We start from the raw sequence: 17,625 nt of genomic DNA, 5'->3' as shown, positions 1-17,625 counted from the left end.
AGGACGTTGCTTCATCAATTGAAGGTATAATCAATTCGATCAATCATTTCAATTCAAACATTTCCGATTCAATTCAAGGGTTAATTCCAAACCTAAGTTAAACCCCTATCAACAATACTATTTTCCTCCTCTTGTGTGCATTTATAGATTTCCAATGGAGGCACGAAGATTGGAAAACAATCAACATATTGAGATAGAGCATTACCTAGAACTAGGACAAGAAAACCCTAGACTAGGGCGCTATGGGCTTCCTTGTAAAAGACTAGGGCACCCTAGGCGTCTTGGTCCCTAGAAAACCTTACTATGTTTCACAAGAAACAAATTCTCAGTCTCAAGAAGCTTAATAATAAGTGGCTTAAATTTCTAACAATCTACATCAATTTCTTACAAGAAATTTTACTCCCACAATAACAAACACAACCTCTCACTTCCTAAGCTATAAGATGGGAGGCCTAACCTAATGCAACTTCCCTACAACATATTCCACTACTTTATATTTCAATAGGAATATCAAATAAACTTGTACTTTCAAATAGTCTATTGCATGCAAACTATAACTCTCAAGTAAGATGAAATTGCTCACTTAAAACAACCATGAAGCATTACCCAACATCATTGGTGGGCAATTGTTGTGTTTATGTGCATCATCATTCATTTTATTTAAGAGTAGATTTTGCATTTTCTACTAATTTGGTAATATAACATGTAATAGATCGTGTAGTGGATAAGCACTCTACTATCTCTTAAAAAATAGAATAATAACGTCATTTTCTAAACCATATGAATGAAAATGTGTTCTTAACAAAAACATTAGACTTGTAATTACAAATTGTAAAGCGAAAAAATCGCGATCGAACCCTAGTTGCTCTCCCCTCTTCCAACTCCAAGGAGAGAGAAGGGAGGTTACTGGGGTTGATGGTTTTCACTTAAGGGAGAGACTTTACATTCAAAAGAGGGGTTGAAACCCACAAGATCCAATCCCACACAAGGCAAGATTGGATGCTAAATGCGTTTCAAGGGTTAAGAAAGCAAAGCTACCCTCTTTTGTAAAGAATGTTGATAGAAGAATTAAGCTAGGAATGCATAGAAAGTGACAAAGATTCGCTTATAAACTGAGATAGGGATATAGGATGAAGCTGCGGACCTGGAATTAGTAGTAAAATGTCGATACGGCGCTATCCTAAAAATTTGAGCAAAAGTTGTCGGGACGATGGCGCCCAGCGCCACGGTCCTCCGAAAAATCCGCGAAACAAAGGGGGATCTGTTCGTCTCTGCACAAGGATTCCAGATCTTCAATTTCAGCCGCGTACCTGCAACCTACACACAGAAAAGCAAAGACGATTGGGGGGTTAGGGATTAGGGGTTTGCCTTTGGAATTAACCAAGAAATGAGAAATTGTTGTAAATGTAATGTAAAACAAGTACTAATACCTTGTTGTAAGGATGTTTGTATCCTTATGTGCGAAGGTATAGATGTTGTTGTTTGTTGTATGTTGTATGTTGTAGCATGTAATGTGTTGTAAGTGATCTCCTCTTCAATGGTTGAATCCTTGTCTTGAATGCAACACTTAGCCTTGAATGGAGACTTGAAATGATCAATTGCTTGAAGGAATGCTTGAATGCTTGAATGCTTGAATGTTTGAGTATAGTTTCCACGCTTTGTACATCTGTCCTTCTTTTTTTCATCTACCTCCTCAAATGGGAGAGGAAATGTAGTTTATATACTTGCCAATTAGGGTTAATAGACTGATTTTCCTGACCTTAGGCCGACTAGGAAAGTTAATTTCCAATTTGCAAACAAAAAGACCCGAGACCCCATAGGAGACCGGGCCCAAAATAGGCCCAGGGACCAGGGCGCTGGGCACCATGGTCCTGGGGGACCAGGGCTCTGGGGCCCTGGTCCTGAAGGACCAGGGCACTGGGCGCTCTGGTCCCACCTCCCGGGACAGCAGGGTGCAAAGGAGGTTCAGGCCAGGGTGCAAGAAAATGCAGTTTTTGGTGTCAAAAGCAGGTTTCGGGGTCTCCATTCAGGTTGTGTGTTGCATCGCCATCGTGAAGACCGAAATGCGGTCGAAATTGCAAGTGTCACAATTTTAGGACGCTACATTTAGCCCCCACTTTAGCGGGAGTATAAGCGTACGCTCATACTTCCGGTAAAGTACAAGGAAACAACATTGAAAAACTTTCACCACGTCAAGGAGGCAAGATACACCAAGCCCCCAGTGGACTAAGGATCTTACGACTTCGATTGACACAGTAAAAGGGAAGATCATGAGGGAGAACCATGACTGTCAGTAGTAAGGTTCCCTCACTATGAGTCATGCAAGAAAGATATCAAAAATTTTCAAGGCAAAGCTAAATTTGTCAAGAAATTTTCAAGTATCTTGAAAAGATATGAACGGGATGTATGCCCCCCTACGTTAAAGCGATCGCACACGCCTCACCGGGGGTGATTGCTTTAAGGTAGTGATACATATAAGAAATGAGAAAGGAGCACGTTATCACAAGGATTTAGCCCCCAAGTGTAAGGTAAGCCCAAGGATAATAGACACAAAACACAAAGCACAAGGTGACTTCGCTTTCCTCGGGGTCAGGATGCTGTATGATAATTCATGTATATCATATGTATGTATGCATAATTGTTCTTCATTCCCCAATCAAGGAAGGTCACCTAGAAGAAGGGAACACATGTGTCTTTTGAGTCAACATGAGAGAGATCGAGAGATCTCAATGCTTTGCATCGTCCTCAAGTAGACAACACTAAGGACAACAAATAGAAGAATGAGAATAACATATAGAAGAAGTAACAAGAGAGAGGAGGAGAGAATCTGCTATGCTAATGTAACTAGTCCAGCACGTCATCTACCCCCCGATCTTGCTGATCAATGTTTTGGGAAGGTAGGGAACACGCTAGAGGAGGAACATCCAACACAGCAGATGGAGCTATCACAAGATCCAAACAAGGGCTATGTTCATACCCCAAGCCACGGTGTTCTTGTCTAGGAGCTAGGATAAGTGCTTTAGAAAATTTATTAGATAAATGGTTATCAATATCAACAAGTTCATATTCACTATCAGAATGAACAGGAGTAACATTTGCATCATGAATAACATTTTCATCTATATCATCATCAAGATTTATAAAAATAGGATCTTTAACTCGCACAGGATCAAGACCATCATGCATCTTATGTTTAGGAGATTTCGGCTCAATCGTCGGCTGAGGAGAAAATGGAATAATGCTTGTTGAAGGTGTTTTTGGGGATTGCAAAGTTTGAGAAGCAGCTGCTTGAGCTCTAAGACGACGCTTTCATCGGCGTTCACGTGCAGAACGATTTCGTCTAGTCTTAGTAGGAAGTGGAGAAGATTGAGGAGGAGGAATGTTCTCATCCTTATCACTTGGGTGTTTAGGTTGTGGTCTCTTAGGCTGGATAATAGGAGAAGAAGAAGGTCTCTTCTCTCTATAGAAGGAAGGAGGAGGAACTGCTCCATATAAAGGAGGAATTTTTGGTTTAGGAAGAAGACCAAGTCCATCATGACGAGGAGGTATAGGTCTACTTTTAGAAGGTTTATTAGGCATAGACATAGTCACATCCATAGGAATGGGTTGGGAATCTTCTTGAGGAAAGACATTGGTTTTATCTTTCAAAGGAAGAACTTCCTTCTCAAGAATGATAGGAATGTCAAGTTTGGGTGTTCTAGGTTCACTTAGAGATAGGATCATATCTGTTTTCCACTTTTGATAAGATTTGAAAAGATGATCACTTCGCGGAGGAAGAGATTGGAATTGTTTAAGCCAAAAATAATCAATAGGAACGCTAGAAGTTCTTTCAGCTGGTTTAAAGAGACTATGATTGACAGTAACAACTTCACCATTATGGGGAAATTTCAAACACTTGTGAATAGGAGAAGCAATAGCTTTCATGGAAGATAGCCAAGGATAGCCAAGCTTCACACGAAATTGTTCGGATGATGGAATAATAACAAAGTCCACATCAAGGGATTTGCTATGGACCTCAATAGGTAATGTAATAGAACCAATTGCAGGAGAAGAAAATGCATCAAATAGTTTCACAACCACATCTGTTTTGTCCTAAATCACTTGATTCAATTGCAAAGTAAAAAGAAATTCTTCAGTAATGACATTAACCATACAAGAAGGATCAATAAGCACTCCACGGCAAGGTGTATTCTTGACTTTTGCAACTATATATAAAGGACCATCAGGTGCCCTGATAGTTTCACTAGAATCAAAGGTGATGGAAGGTTCTTTAGGGATTTTCTGCTGCTCCACAAAGTTAATCACATTCGGAGTCATGGACACAAGATCATTAGGTGAGACAGAGGAATCAGTAGTATCAATCGCATTAGAGGCGTGAGAAGGTAATGGATCAGTGAAAATCTGAAGATTTTGGTTAGGAGGAGCTACAGATGTGTTGCCTCTATCATTCACTCCAGAAACAGAAATAGTATTATTATCAATCAAATCTTGAATTTTCCCCTTTAAAGCAAAACATTTTTCAGTATCATGCCCAGGTTGACGATGAAATTGACAAAAAGATTTGTTATCAAAATAAGGTGAAGTAATCTTTGCAGGATCAATTTGCCTTATAGGAGGAAGAGTAAGCACATTTTGTTCCAATAACTTATTCATAATACTATGCAATGATTCATTCAAAGGAGTAAACTTTCTTTCTCTCTTGAAAAACTTAGAAATAGGAGACACACCTGATGCTGCATTCACATTGTTGTTGATGATGTTTTCATTGAATTTAATGGACTCTCTGTTCGGTTTAAACTTCCCAAATGGTTGTTGACTACTATCACCCTTATCACTCGGAGCCATAGGATGTGATTGTTCCATTTGACTCACAGTCAGTTGATAATTGTGAAGAGTTGCGCACAACTGTTGGAAAGAAGTAAACTCAAAAAACAGGAGTTTGTCTCGAATATCTTTTTGTAAATTAGAAATAAAGATTCTTTGAATATCATTGTCAGGCACTGGAAAAGAAATTTGAGCATACAAATGCTTATATCTACCAATGAAATCAGTCATTTTTTCTTTAACACCTTGTTTACAATGCATTAAATCAATCAAAGTAACTTTAGGACTTACATTGTTTTGAAATTGTTGAATGAAAGCATTTGCAAGTTGTTCGAAAGAAGTAATAGAATAGGAAGGCAGCGAGCAATACCATTGTAGAGCTTTGTCTCTTAATGTTCTAGTAAACAGTTTTGCAAGCAACCTTTGGTCATAAGCAAAATCGGTACATATTGTTTGAAATGTCTTAACATGTGTTAGAGGATCACCCTTACCATTATAAAGCTCCAAATGTGGGATTTCAACATGTTTAGGGGGGATAGCTCGAACAATGTCAAGAGAAAGTGGGCTCGCAACGTCAAATGTGGGCACACTAAACTTAGATTGATTCATAGAGGCAATTTGTTGCTGTAAAGAAGAGACGGTTTGTGCAAGATTGTTAATGGTCGCTTCAGTCGAAGAGTTCATATTAGATGTGTTAGATTGTGATGGAGGTGTTATGTTATTGAAAGAAGGTAGAGAGTAAGGTGGTGGGACACTATGATAGTTAGTCATAGGAGATGATTGGACAGGAGGAACACTACAAGGAGGAATGGAATGGTTAAATGAATTGCCCCCTTGCGTCATGTTCATTTGTGGAGATGTAATAAGAACACTTATTGAAGGAATGAATGAAGAAGTCGGATTGAATGAAGGAAGAGGGTTAATTGAAGAAGAGGGATTGCCCCCATGACTGGTGATCATAGGAGGAATGTCTTGTATAGAAGTAGTCATTATGTTTGATGTAAAGGTAGGTATGCTAGCAATAGAAGTTGTCAAAGGAATAGAATGATTAACTTGAGTGGGAGGTTGTGTATAACCTAAAGTTTCGGCACAACTCTTTATAGGCATCACATTCGAACCCACAATGTGTGCAATACCACGCAAAATATCAATTCCATTCTTATCACTTTGAAGCATATGTTTTAGACCCTCAATTAAAGGAAGAGCTTGACTATCGGGGTATTCTTGAGACATCCACTGTCGAAAATCATCAAATTGGTTATCCAATTTTGAAAGTTGTTCTACAGAAACCTCATGGAGAGCTTCTTCATCATTAAGAGGATTAGAGGAATTACCCATGTCCTCGTTAAAAAGACCATTCAAATTAGGTTCCATCTCCTCAGTAATTAAACCTTGGAAGGAATTAATTCTAAGGCTTCGTCTAACGGGAATAGTGTAAGTAGGGCTTATTGTTGCAAAAACTCATGCACTAAAGAGAGAGAAGATTTTGAATTTTAGAGGTAGCAAATTTCAGTAAAACCAGCCAATCTTCTAGATTTAAGCTGTTAAATACAATCAGGACAATCTCCCGAAATTTCGGAAAAAATGTCCGAGACCGTGGCGCTCGGGGTGCACACGGTCCTCGCAACTTTTTTCGAAATTTGCAGGGATGAAAGTTACGATGATTTTACAGCTAACCTGAAAAAATTGAGTGATTTTACGATCTGTAGATAGGCCAAATTAAAGTTGCAATCTCAAAATTGAACCCTACCAAGATTGTCAAAAAATGCAAAATTTGAATTTTGAAAAAGAGAGGGAAACTGAAATTTTGAATTTTATGATTTTAGAGGGAATACCAAAAGCAATGCAAGTTTTGAAACTTAAAAATTGACTCAATTCCACGCAAAATTCAATTTTGAAAGCGGAAATCAAAGTTGTTGTAATTAAGCACTTAATTTCAAAAGTCACAAATTGCAAAAATTTGGATAAATCACTGAAATTTTGAATGAATGATAACGCACTTTTCAGATTTAGGACAGTAAGAAACACAATTTTGACACAAATTTCAATTTCAACAATTTTTGAATGATTAAAAGCCTCAATCCAAGCAATTGCTAGACCAACTTTGACTGTAATTTTGAAGGTGCTATAATTGATAAAATCAGCAAAAATTCTGGATTTTAGCAGAAAAATACAGTAAGATCTAGCTCCCGAAATTTCGGAAAAAATGTCGGGGACGATGGCGCTCGGGGTGCACACGGTCCTCGCAACTTTTTTCCAAATTTTCAGGGATGAAAGATATTGTGATTTTATTGCGGAATCCAAAGTTACAGCTGATTTGGAGATGTTTTGATCAGTGAAATTGTCGGACAAAGGTTGAATCAAGAGGGTTTCAAAAATTAGGGTTTTGACACTTAACCACTTAATTTTCAAAATTAAAGCACAAATATGAATTGATAATTTGTAATAGAAGGGCAGATCTGAAACAAGCATCAACAATTAAACATTTCACAAGTTTAATTACTTAAAAAAAAAATTTAGGGTTTTTATGCAATTAACCTCTAAAATTTTGCAAAAGATCAAACATGGAGATGTAATCAAGGAATCCAATTTTCAAATCTAACTATGAATAATCAGAAAGGATGTTCACGTCGGGTTCACCAAAATGTAAAGCGGAAAAATCGCGATTGAACCCTAGTTGCTCTCCCCTCTTCCAACTCCAAGGAGAGAGAAGGGAGGTTACTGGGGTTGATGGTTTTCACTTAAGGGAGAGACTTTACATTCAAAAGAGGGGTTGAAACCCACAAGATCCAATCCCACACAAGGCAAGATTGGATGCTAAATGTGTTTCAAGCATTAAGAAAGCAAGGCTACCCTCTTTTGTAAAGAATGTTGATAGAGGAATTAAGCTAGGAATGCATAGAAAGTGACAAAGATTCGCTTATAAACTAAGATAGGGATATAGGATGAAGCTGCGGACCTGGAATTAGCAGTAAAATGTCGATACGGCGCTGTCCTGCAAATTTGAGCAAAAGTTGTCGGGACGATGGCGCCCAGCGCCACGGTCCTCCGAAAAATCCGCGAAACGAAGGGGGATCTGTTCGTCTCTGCACAAGGATTCCAGATCTTCAATTTCAGCCGCGTACCTGCAACCTACACACAGAAAAGCGAAGACGATTGGGGGGTTAGGGATTAAGGGTTTGCCTTTAGGTCAAACCCCGGTTTTGGAATTAACCAAGAAATGAGAAATTGTTGTAAATGTAATGTAAAACAAGTACTAATACCTTGTTGTAAGGATGTTTGTATCCTTATGTGCGAAGGTATAGATGTTGTTGTTTGTTGTATGTTGTATGTTGTATGTTGTAGCATGTAATGTGTTGTAAGTGATCTCCTCTTCAATGGTTGAATCCTTGTCTTGAATGCAACACTTAGCCTTGAATGGAGACTTGAAATGATCAATTGCTTGAAGGAATGCTTGAATGCTTGAATGCTTGAATGCTTGAGTATAGTTTCCACGCTTTGTACATCTGTCCTCCTTTTTTTCATCTACCTCCTCAAATGGGAGAGGAAATGTAGTTTATATACTTGCCAATTAGGGTTAATAGACTGATTTTCCCGACCTTAGGCCGACCAGGAAAGTTAATTTCCAATTTGCAAACAAAAAGACCCGAGACCCCATAGGAGACCGGGCCTAAAATAGGCCCAGGGACCAGGGCACTGGGCGCCATGGTCCTGGGGGACCAGGGCGCTGGGCGCTCTGGTCCCACCTCCCGGGACAGCAGGGTGCAAAGGAAGTTCAGGCCAAGGTGCAAGAAAATGCAGTTTTTGGTGTCAAAAACAGGTTTCGGGGTCTCAATTCAGGTTGCGTGTTGCGTCGCCATCGTGAAGACCGAAATGCGGTCGAAATTGCAAGTGTCGCAATTTTAGGACACTACACAAATTAATATCAATTGTTTTCTTAATATACAATTGTATGTATATGGATGCAATTTGACATAAAATGGTTCAAATATTATTATTTAGTTTTCTTATATTACCATTGTGTTCAAGGGTCATATAAGAAACATCAAACAAGAACATTCAATATGACAGTTCAGCTCAAAAATGTTGTTTGATGATTATAGTTGAATATCAATAGTGGTAGCTACTTAGATAAATAAACTCCATTCCTTTTCTACCAAAAAAGTAAAAGGTAATAGAGATTTAGAATATGTTCCATATGTTAGTTTTTGAAAGGAGCTATGTACAAAATTAAATTGATTATTCAACTACAAAGAAATGAACACAAACACAATATACAATAGCATAATATACATGAACAAAACCATTTCACTCCTCAACATAGTAATAAATTGTTATAATACATTTGCGAAGTCTAAGCCTTTAAAGAAGTATCACCAACACAAGGTCTAAAAAACTCTAGTAGCACAATACCTACAACATGCACAATGAAACCTCTATTTCAAGGATCTAATAAATAAGAGAATCAATACATGAAACCATCAAACAATTATTAAAAAACCATGGGCTAAAACCATCCAAAATGTGATGTCTAAATCCTTAGTCAAAATTCAATACTCAAATTCTAATATACATCCATAAAAATAAAAATAAAACATATTTCTCGCACTCATCATAAACTTCTCAACAATTTGGGCACTCCATTTTGATTCTGTTATATCCAATAAATGATGCTTTATAACATGTCTTAACATATACCGTAAGTTGAAAAACATGTGCAACTTTCATACAATTCTCTTATGTGCCATAAATGCTGATACTTAACTCCTAGAAAACATAATTTTTAATTTGAGAAATCAATTGAACCTTTATAAAAATTGAATGTTTTGAAGAAATTCATCAATCTGTAAAGCCTAAAAAACATTCGAATGCAAAGTTGAAATACGATCTAACAAAGAGTTACACTTAAATTTCTCACATTAAGTATGTTTGACTGCTCATTTTATCATAAACTTCTCCCCTAAAAGAACTCGTATCTTTTCTTTTTTGATTGCATATCCAATCATATTATTTTATGACAATGATAGAACTTATATCTTTTCTTTTTTACATGCATATCCAATTATATTGTTATTATTTTTCTACAATGATAGATTGCCAATTTGCTCTTGAGAATAAATCTTTTCAGCTTTGAACTCATTAATAACATGAGGTTAAAGCTAGAGTTACCAAATACTTTAACATGCACTTGCCATACCCATGCAAAGCACACACTATGATACACATTAACACATCCTCATTATAGATTTGTGGTGTATGAGTAGGGCTACTTAAAATAAAAAAATTTTTTAATTGAGGCATAAAAAAATTAAATTACTAGAAAGAGATTGCAAAACACTTTCAATGTCATCCAACCATGAATAAATGGAATGGGGGCAGACCAAAGCAAAGAAAATATAGTTATTATCAAAAAGGAAAATTCTGTCAATAACTCAAAGACCAACAATAAAAAGTGATAATTAGAAATCAAGAAAAATAAAAAATAAAAAAAGACTAACATACATCTAGAGTGAAAATATAAAAATCCATCAAAAAAATGTCAGGGTAGACAAAAAAATTGTTTGTAATTGCAAATATGCTAAGCAAAAATATTTAGGCTCGAAATCAAGAAAAGAAACATTGTCATCTCATCCGCAAGTATTTGTAATTGTTAGTGTGATAACTTTGTTTTAAAAGGTCTGATATGGCATCGGTCAACTTACTTAAAAACCTATGCCATACGCGATACAATTTTTGCCAGGCCCACAGTGAGAAAATGACGACTTTCCAGATTAGAAAAATCAAGTGTTTTATTAAAAAAATAGGTTAATCAGGTAGTAAAATAAATATATAATTGATCTCATCAAACCTTGAGTCTGTAATTTGTACAGCTTAAAGTCTCTATGGTTCTAACCCATCTGTTGATCTATCTGGGTCTAATGACTCTAATCTATCTCTAGTAGTTTGACAACATCACTAGTGAATGGGCATCCATGAATAGCAACCAATCATAGCCTTATCATGCTAATGGAATGCATGTCATCATTCATCATCTGGCAATTTTAATTATATCATGGATGGCACCATAAAGTTACAGGAAACTAACGGTCAAATACCATCATCTTAGTGCTGTGCAAATCCTGTCTTGACACTTGAAACACTTACATTTCATTTTTCTTAAGATATTTTATGAACTTGCAGTGCAAACAACACGTTCAATCTGATCTTAGCCTTTTGCAATGTATGTTGTCTAAGACTAAAAAGAGCAGACTAAGTAGGATTGTTTAGTCTATGAGCGGATCTTAGCTCATGATATTCACGAATTGTTTGCTCCAAACCTTTTAGCTCAAAACTTCTGACTCGGGTAACTCCACAAAGCTTAAATATACTCTATCTCACGTAGCATTGAATTAGGATTTCTGCTCAGTTTTAATCACTTAAAGGATAGAGAGAAAAATCAATAAATTTTATAAAACCTATTAAATTCTTGATACAAGTAAATAATCATACAATATATCAGGGTTAAAAACTACGTTGACAAATTCTTAAACAATCAAAGGGCATACACCAGGGGTAAGATCTACCTTGATAAATTCCTAAACAATCAAAGGGCCCATAACACTGCTTCATGAGGACTACCATGACGGAAACAAACTATATAGAAAATTAATTGCTTATCCAAATGCCAAAGCATACTTATGACCTTTATCATTTAAGTTTTCAACTGTTCCAATGCAATTGATTATTAAGTTGGCTCATCCATAACTGTATAAAATCAATCCTCTCCAGGATTTTGAGATTAACTTGCTCTTGTACAGAAAAATGAATGCTTATAAATCCAATGCTTAAAAAACCAATCACCCCCCACCATAGAAAGTATTAATTATTTAATCTCGATTAACACAAACACCTGCAGCATGATTCTTTGATCCTAAATTCATAAAGGGCATATTGGCAATCAAATCCATGAATACTGACAAGTTGAACTCTTTAAGCAGAGTAGAAACAAACCATATAGGACAAATAGGGAAGCATCTCTCCTTGGAAATGAATCTTGACAACTTTAAATTCAATAACATGAAGCATGCAAAAAGGGAAGGTTATCATAAGAGAATAAGTAAATGTTTTTTGCAAACCAATTTCTTATTTTCAACAGGCACAATTGACAGACGGTAATATAGAGTGCAATAAAAGATTAGAATATTAATAGATAATATATTTTCTCAGGCAGTGATGTTAGGAAACATGTTGAAGAAATAAAGCATAACTGCAAAAGGTACAGGTACATTTATCAAAGGCATGAAGCTGATGTCCAATTTGTAGTGTTGGGAAAATCCTCGGTTTATCCATGGACTTCTTCTCAGTTGATATGGTGAATCAAATTTATCAGAGTGCACCTGGGCTAAGCCAGGAGCTACATCCACTGGGCTATCCTATATTTGACCGACAAATCTAAATTGTCGATATATTCACACTAGAAATATGCTTTCAAATACAGAAAACCTAGGTTGATCATATATCAGAGATTTGATATGTATATAGTTTTTCTAACGTCAAAACAAGATCAGATGATACGCTGCCTCTTGCGCTTGAGATTATCAAAAAACTCATTAATATCTGCACCTGTAACAGGTCTTGTAGTGCCCACAGATTCCTGCATATTCATCACCCAAAGTCATCAGATGCTCTCTCACACACTCTCATACTCACATGGCAAAAAACATGGAGATGCATGTAGATAATTTTTTGAGTACATCCTTACTAGAACTGCATTGTAAATAAATCTTTAGATGATAAGGTACAGCCATTCATCATAATGATCCCTTTGCTAACTAATAAATGGAAAATAGAAATTAATTTCAGCTTCATCAATTCTTATTTACTTGATTTGCTTTCCTATTTAATTGCTACAAGGTTTACGCTACGTAAAACTAGCAATAAAAGCTGGCAATAAAGGGGATAAATCGTTGCTTTTTTTATTTGGCATGATATTGCATGTGGAAGCAAAGAAATACATCTTTGATAAGTTATCAAGGAACCATGAAAATACCCAAACAATTTTACCATCCACAAATTTTAAGATGGCATATGCAGCTACTCCTTGTTATGTTTTGCCACCACAAAACAATTTATATCATCTACAGTTGAAATAAAAAATTTCATTGGTAAAATGATGATTATGATGTTCTCCAATGTTCATAATTAGAAAGCTTGTTTCAAACTGTATATCAACTCGTTTTACTGTCCTTATGACCACAATCATATATTTTTCCTCACTGCCATTAAGCACATTGGTAAAATGATGGTTATGATGTTCTCCCATGTTCATAATTAGAAAGCTTGTTTCAAATTGTATACCAACCACAAAGAGATCAACCCGTTTTACTGTGCTGATGACCACAATCATATATTTCCTCACTGCCATTAGGCACAAATAAATGCATATATCTATGCCAATAACCCATAGATAACCGGCTGCATGGTCCAATGAAAACAACAAGAGTCCAGCTCAAGCGCAGACACTTAGAATAGGACAAAAAATTACCTCTATGAGAACAAATACCATGGGCATGTGCATATGTTGCTTGAATATTAAATAATGGGAAAATGGATGAAGCAGAATGCAAACCCCCAGCCTCCACCTCTCACATAACCTGTTCCAGGACTCAAATCCTGCCAAGGGTCCACGAAAGGGCACAGAGGATTCATTCTGATGGTAAGACAAAGCAATGAATGCAAAGAGTACATAGCCATATCTTCAGTGAAAGAATATTTCATTGCATTCTTTGCTAGTGGATCTATCTCCTAAGAGATTGTGGTCTACACAGATTAGCTATATGATTTAGAGCAGAGAAACGGGACTCGCAAACTCGATGTGTCCGAGCCCGAGACATGCTCGTCGAGTCTTTGGAGCTCGGACTCGGACTCGCCGAGTTTGGCATAAACTCGCCAAACTTAATGGGAACATGGATGAAGCAGAATGCAAACCCCCAGCCTCCACCTCTCACATAACCTCTTCCAGGACTCAAATCCTGCCAAGGGTCCACGAAAGGGCACAGAGGATTCATTCTGATGGTAAGACAAAGCAATGAATGCAAAGAGTACATAGCCATATCTTCAGTGAAAGAATATTTCATTGCATTCTTTGCTAGTGGATCTATCTCCTAAGAGATTGTGGTCTACACAGATTAGCTATATGATTTAGAGCAGAGAAACGGGACTCGCAAACTCAACAAGTCCGAGCCCGAGACATGCTCGTCGAGTCTTTGGAGCTCGGACTCGGACTCGCCGAGTTTGGCAAGGCCCGAACCTCAAACTCAGCCAGCGGCAGGGTCCAAAAAAAAGCAAAAAAATAAACATTTTAAAAAGCTTTTTCAACTTCTTTTTTTTCTGTTATTTATCTCTAACCCCTAAAAGTGAACTTCATTTCATTCACTTGCAAAAATAGGAGTAAAGTGAGTTGAGAAGAAAAACAAGGGTGCATAGAAGAAAAACCACCAAGGAGGAAGCTCAAGTTTTCTTCAATTTTTCACATTGGGGCTGCATTGTGTTTGGATTTGGTGCATCGAGAGTTGGATGGGAAGAGTTTGCAGCTCATTTCAAGCTTGTTGTAAGAGGTAAGATTGTTTTTTTGGAGATTTTTTTGTTTCTTGTATGCAAAAATTCCATTTTCTATTCATTTATTTGAAAGTTTTACATTTTCTTCCAAAATCTTTTGTATGTTTGTATGTACTATGTACTATTTAGGGTTGTATGTAGGGTTTGTAAATTTATTTATTTTTAAAGTAGGGTTTGTAGTATGTACTATGTAGGGTTGTATGTAGGGTTGTATGTAGGGTTTGTAAATTTATTTATTTTTAAAGTAGGGTTTGACAAACCCTACAATTTTTTTTTAAAAAAAATTTACAAATCCTACCTTAGTTTTTTTGAACGTATGTATTAATTTCATTTTGTATTTGTAATGTTTTATTGCAGCAAACTTCACTTTCTTATTTGCCTCAACTTCAAGTTTCACAAAACTATCCTACAATGTCTACTTCAACTTCTAGACTCCCCATTAGAAAGGACCCTGCTTGGAAATATCACGAAGATTTTCCAAGGCAAGGAAAGGGGCAAACAAAATGTACATTTTGCAAAACAATATTCCATGGAGGTATATATAGATTGAAATACCATATTGCTGGTGTGCGTAGACATGATGCTGAACCATGCCTAAAAGCACTCCCTAAGGCCGTACGTAATTGTTTGTAATGGTTGAGGAAATTGAAAGAAAAAAGAAGCAAAAGGAGGATCGAGCAGCCATTGGGAGAGAGGCAACTTTAGGAAGAGGGACACAGTTAGGTTGTGTTGGAGGCCCTTCTTCCTTACCTCCATATCATCCCACTCAATTTGCTACTGCTGGTGTTGGTGTTTCCGAATCTGCTTCTATAAGTGTCAGTGCCACTGCCACTTCTCATGTTCCTAACACTGGTAGTTGTAGTGGGAGTGTTAGCATTGGACCTAGGATTCGTAAATCTAGGTTGGATACCTTCTTTGTGCCTCACACTACTCCTAGGTCCCAACAGTCGTTTGAGAGCATGGGTTGGAACAAGGAGGTACATGATGCTGCTAAAATGGCAGTTGGTAGGTTTTGGGTCTACGGCAGTGTTCCATTCTTTACAACCAGGTGAATGTTTTATGTTTGATTGTTCTAATTTTTATACTTTGATTCTTCGTTTTATTTTTTCTCGTACATACTACATAGTACATACTTAGCTTATCTCATTTAATTTATTTGTGACAGGCTTCCTTATTGGCAAGAAATGGTTGATGCCCTTACCATATACGAGGCGGGGTTCAAAGCCCCTTCTGAGTCTGATTGGAGGGGACCCATTTTGACTCAATTGGTGAATGATGTGAAGAAGGAATTAGGTAAACAACGCCAAATATGGAGCACTAAAGGTTGCACCATCATGACTGATGGTTGGACGGATAGGAGAAATAGAACTCTCCTTAATTTTCTTGTTTCTTCCGGAGGTGATTGATTAATTTAGTTTCATTTAGTCATTAATTTTTTATTTTTTATTTAATGATTTATTGAATGATCATTGATCTTGCTTTATTTTTTTCTTTTAGAGGGCACCGTTTTCATCAAGTCCATTGATGCCTCCGCCCATTGCAAGAATGCCACCTACATATGTGAGCAGATAGAGGAGGTGAGTGAGGAGAACGTGGTACAGGTGGTGACCGACAATGCAGCAAATTATGTTACTGCAACTAAACTTTTGATTACAAACTAATTTTGTTTGCAAATTAATTACTATTTTGTAACTTCATTAATTACAATGCAACAAATTATGTTGCTGCAGGTAGACTATTGATGGAGAGGCACCCATCTATAGTTTGGACTCCATGTGTCGCCCATTGCATTGACCTCATTTTGGAGGATATTGGAAAACTCCCATGGGTCAAGAGATGTGTAGAAAGGGCGAGAAATGTGTGCAAATTTGTATATAATCATTCATGGGTGTTGGCTCTTATAAGACAACACACAGAGCAAAAGGAGTTAGCTCATCCAAGAATCACAAGATTTGCCACAAACTTCATCACATTGCAGTCCATGCTTCGTTGTTAGTCGGCCTTGAGACGTATGATTGTTGGTGAGGAGTGGTCTTCCTCATCCTATGCTGCCACCCCTGCAGGGAAAGATATGGCAGACTGCATTTTTGATGAGCGAAACTTTTGGATCCCTTGTGATGAGATAGTGAAGGTAATTTTTTTATAAATTCTACAATTTAACTTTTTGTTTTATAACTTATTCATCATATTCTCTTATTTGCTCATTTCTCTAAATTACACAATATTTTCAATTTTGTAGTTTGTTAAGCCCTTGGTGGTTTTGTTGCGAGTTGCAGATGGAGAAAAGCCCGCAATGGGCTACATATATGAGGACATGGATAGGGAGAAAGAGGGCATCAAATTCGTCTATGAAGGAGATGAGAGCAAGTATGGTCCCATTTGGGAGATCATTGATAGGAGATGGCATCATCAGCTTCATAGGCCCGTCCATGCAGTAGCCTATTATCTGAATCTGGCATTCCATTTTATCCCTACTTTCAAGGCTGATGTGGAGGTCCTTAATGGGCTATACTCAATCATGGAGAAGATGGCACCTGTTGGTACTACTCAAACAGAGCTTATTTGAGAGCTACAATTGTTCTCAAATGCACAAGGGGAGACCTTCTCTCGTCTTATCGCCAAAGAAAGTAGGTCAACTATGATGCCAGGTAAAAATAAATTGTAAGGCTTAATTTTAGTTTTATTGTATATTGTTAAATGAGTTTATGAGTGAGACAAATTTTATTTATTTTTCTCATTTCAAACTCAGATAATTGGTGGAGCTTTTTTGGCCCAATGACAACAAATATTCAGAAGTTGGCCATTCGCATCTTGAGCCAACCATGCAGCGCATCTAGTTATGAGCGCAATTGGAGTATGTTTGAGCTCATACACTCCAAGAGGCGCAATAGATTATCCGTGGAGAAGATGAATGATCTCGTCTTTGTTCACTACAACCTCTGCCTGAGAAAGAATGCATTAGTTGACATCTCTCCTATCATTCTAGACGAGGTTGATCCTAATGCAGAGTAGGCCACTAAGATAGATCATGCGGCTGTCTTTAGTGATGATGACACTGATTGGATCGACCAGGTAGATATAGAGGCTAAGGCTGTAGCCATGGTAGAGGAGGAGCAGAGAGCACGAGCAGAGGCAGATACTGATAGTGACACAGATGTTCCCGATGTTGGTGAGCATGGCATGGTGTCACAGGGAGCGGCTATG

The 17,625-nt window shown here is 37.2% G+C and overlaps 1 protein-coding gene across 2 annotated transcripts in view; it reads right to left on the bottom strand.

Moving 5' to 3' along the window:
- Nucleotides 1-11,981: 11,981 nt before the first annotated feature.
- LOC131069382 (uncharacterized) overlaps nucleotides 11,982-17,625 on the bottom strand; it is an 83,079-nt gene continuing 77,435 nt past the window's right edge. For both annotated transcript variants that reach the window (XM_058004770.2, XM_058004769.2), the window contains exon 6: nucleotides 11,982-12,457. In XM_058004770.2, coding sequence (XP_057860753.1) covers nucleotides 12,368-12,457 — 90 coding nt within the window. In that variant the 3' untranslated portion in view covers nucleotides 11,982-12,367. The remainder of the gene's footprint in view (nucleotides 12,458-17,625) is intronic.

This window comes from Cryptomeria japonica, chromosome 10 (genome assembly GCF_030272615.1).
Source record: "Cryptomeria japonica chromosome 10, Sugi_1.0, whole genome shotgun sequence".
NCBI classification, from domain to species: Eukaryota; Viridiplantae; Streptophyta; class Pinopsida; order Cupressales; family Cupressaceae; genus Cryptomeria; species Cryptomeria japonica.
Note: the sequence above shows the minus strand (reverse complement) of the source record. Positions and strands in the feature narration are given on the sequence as shown.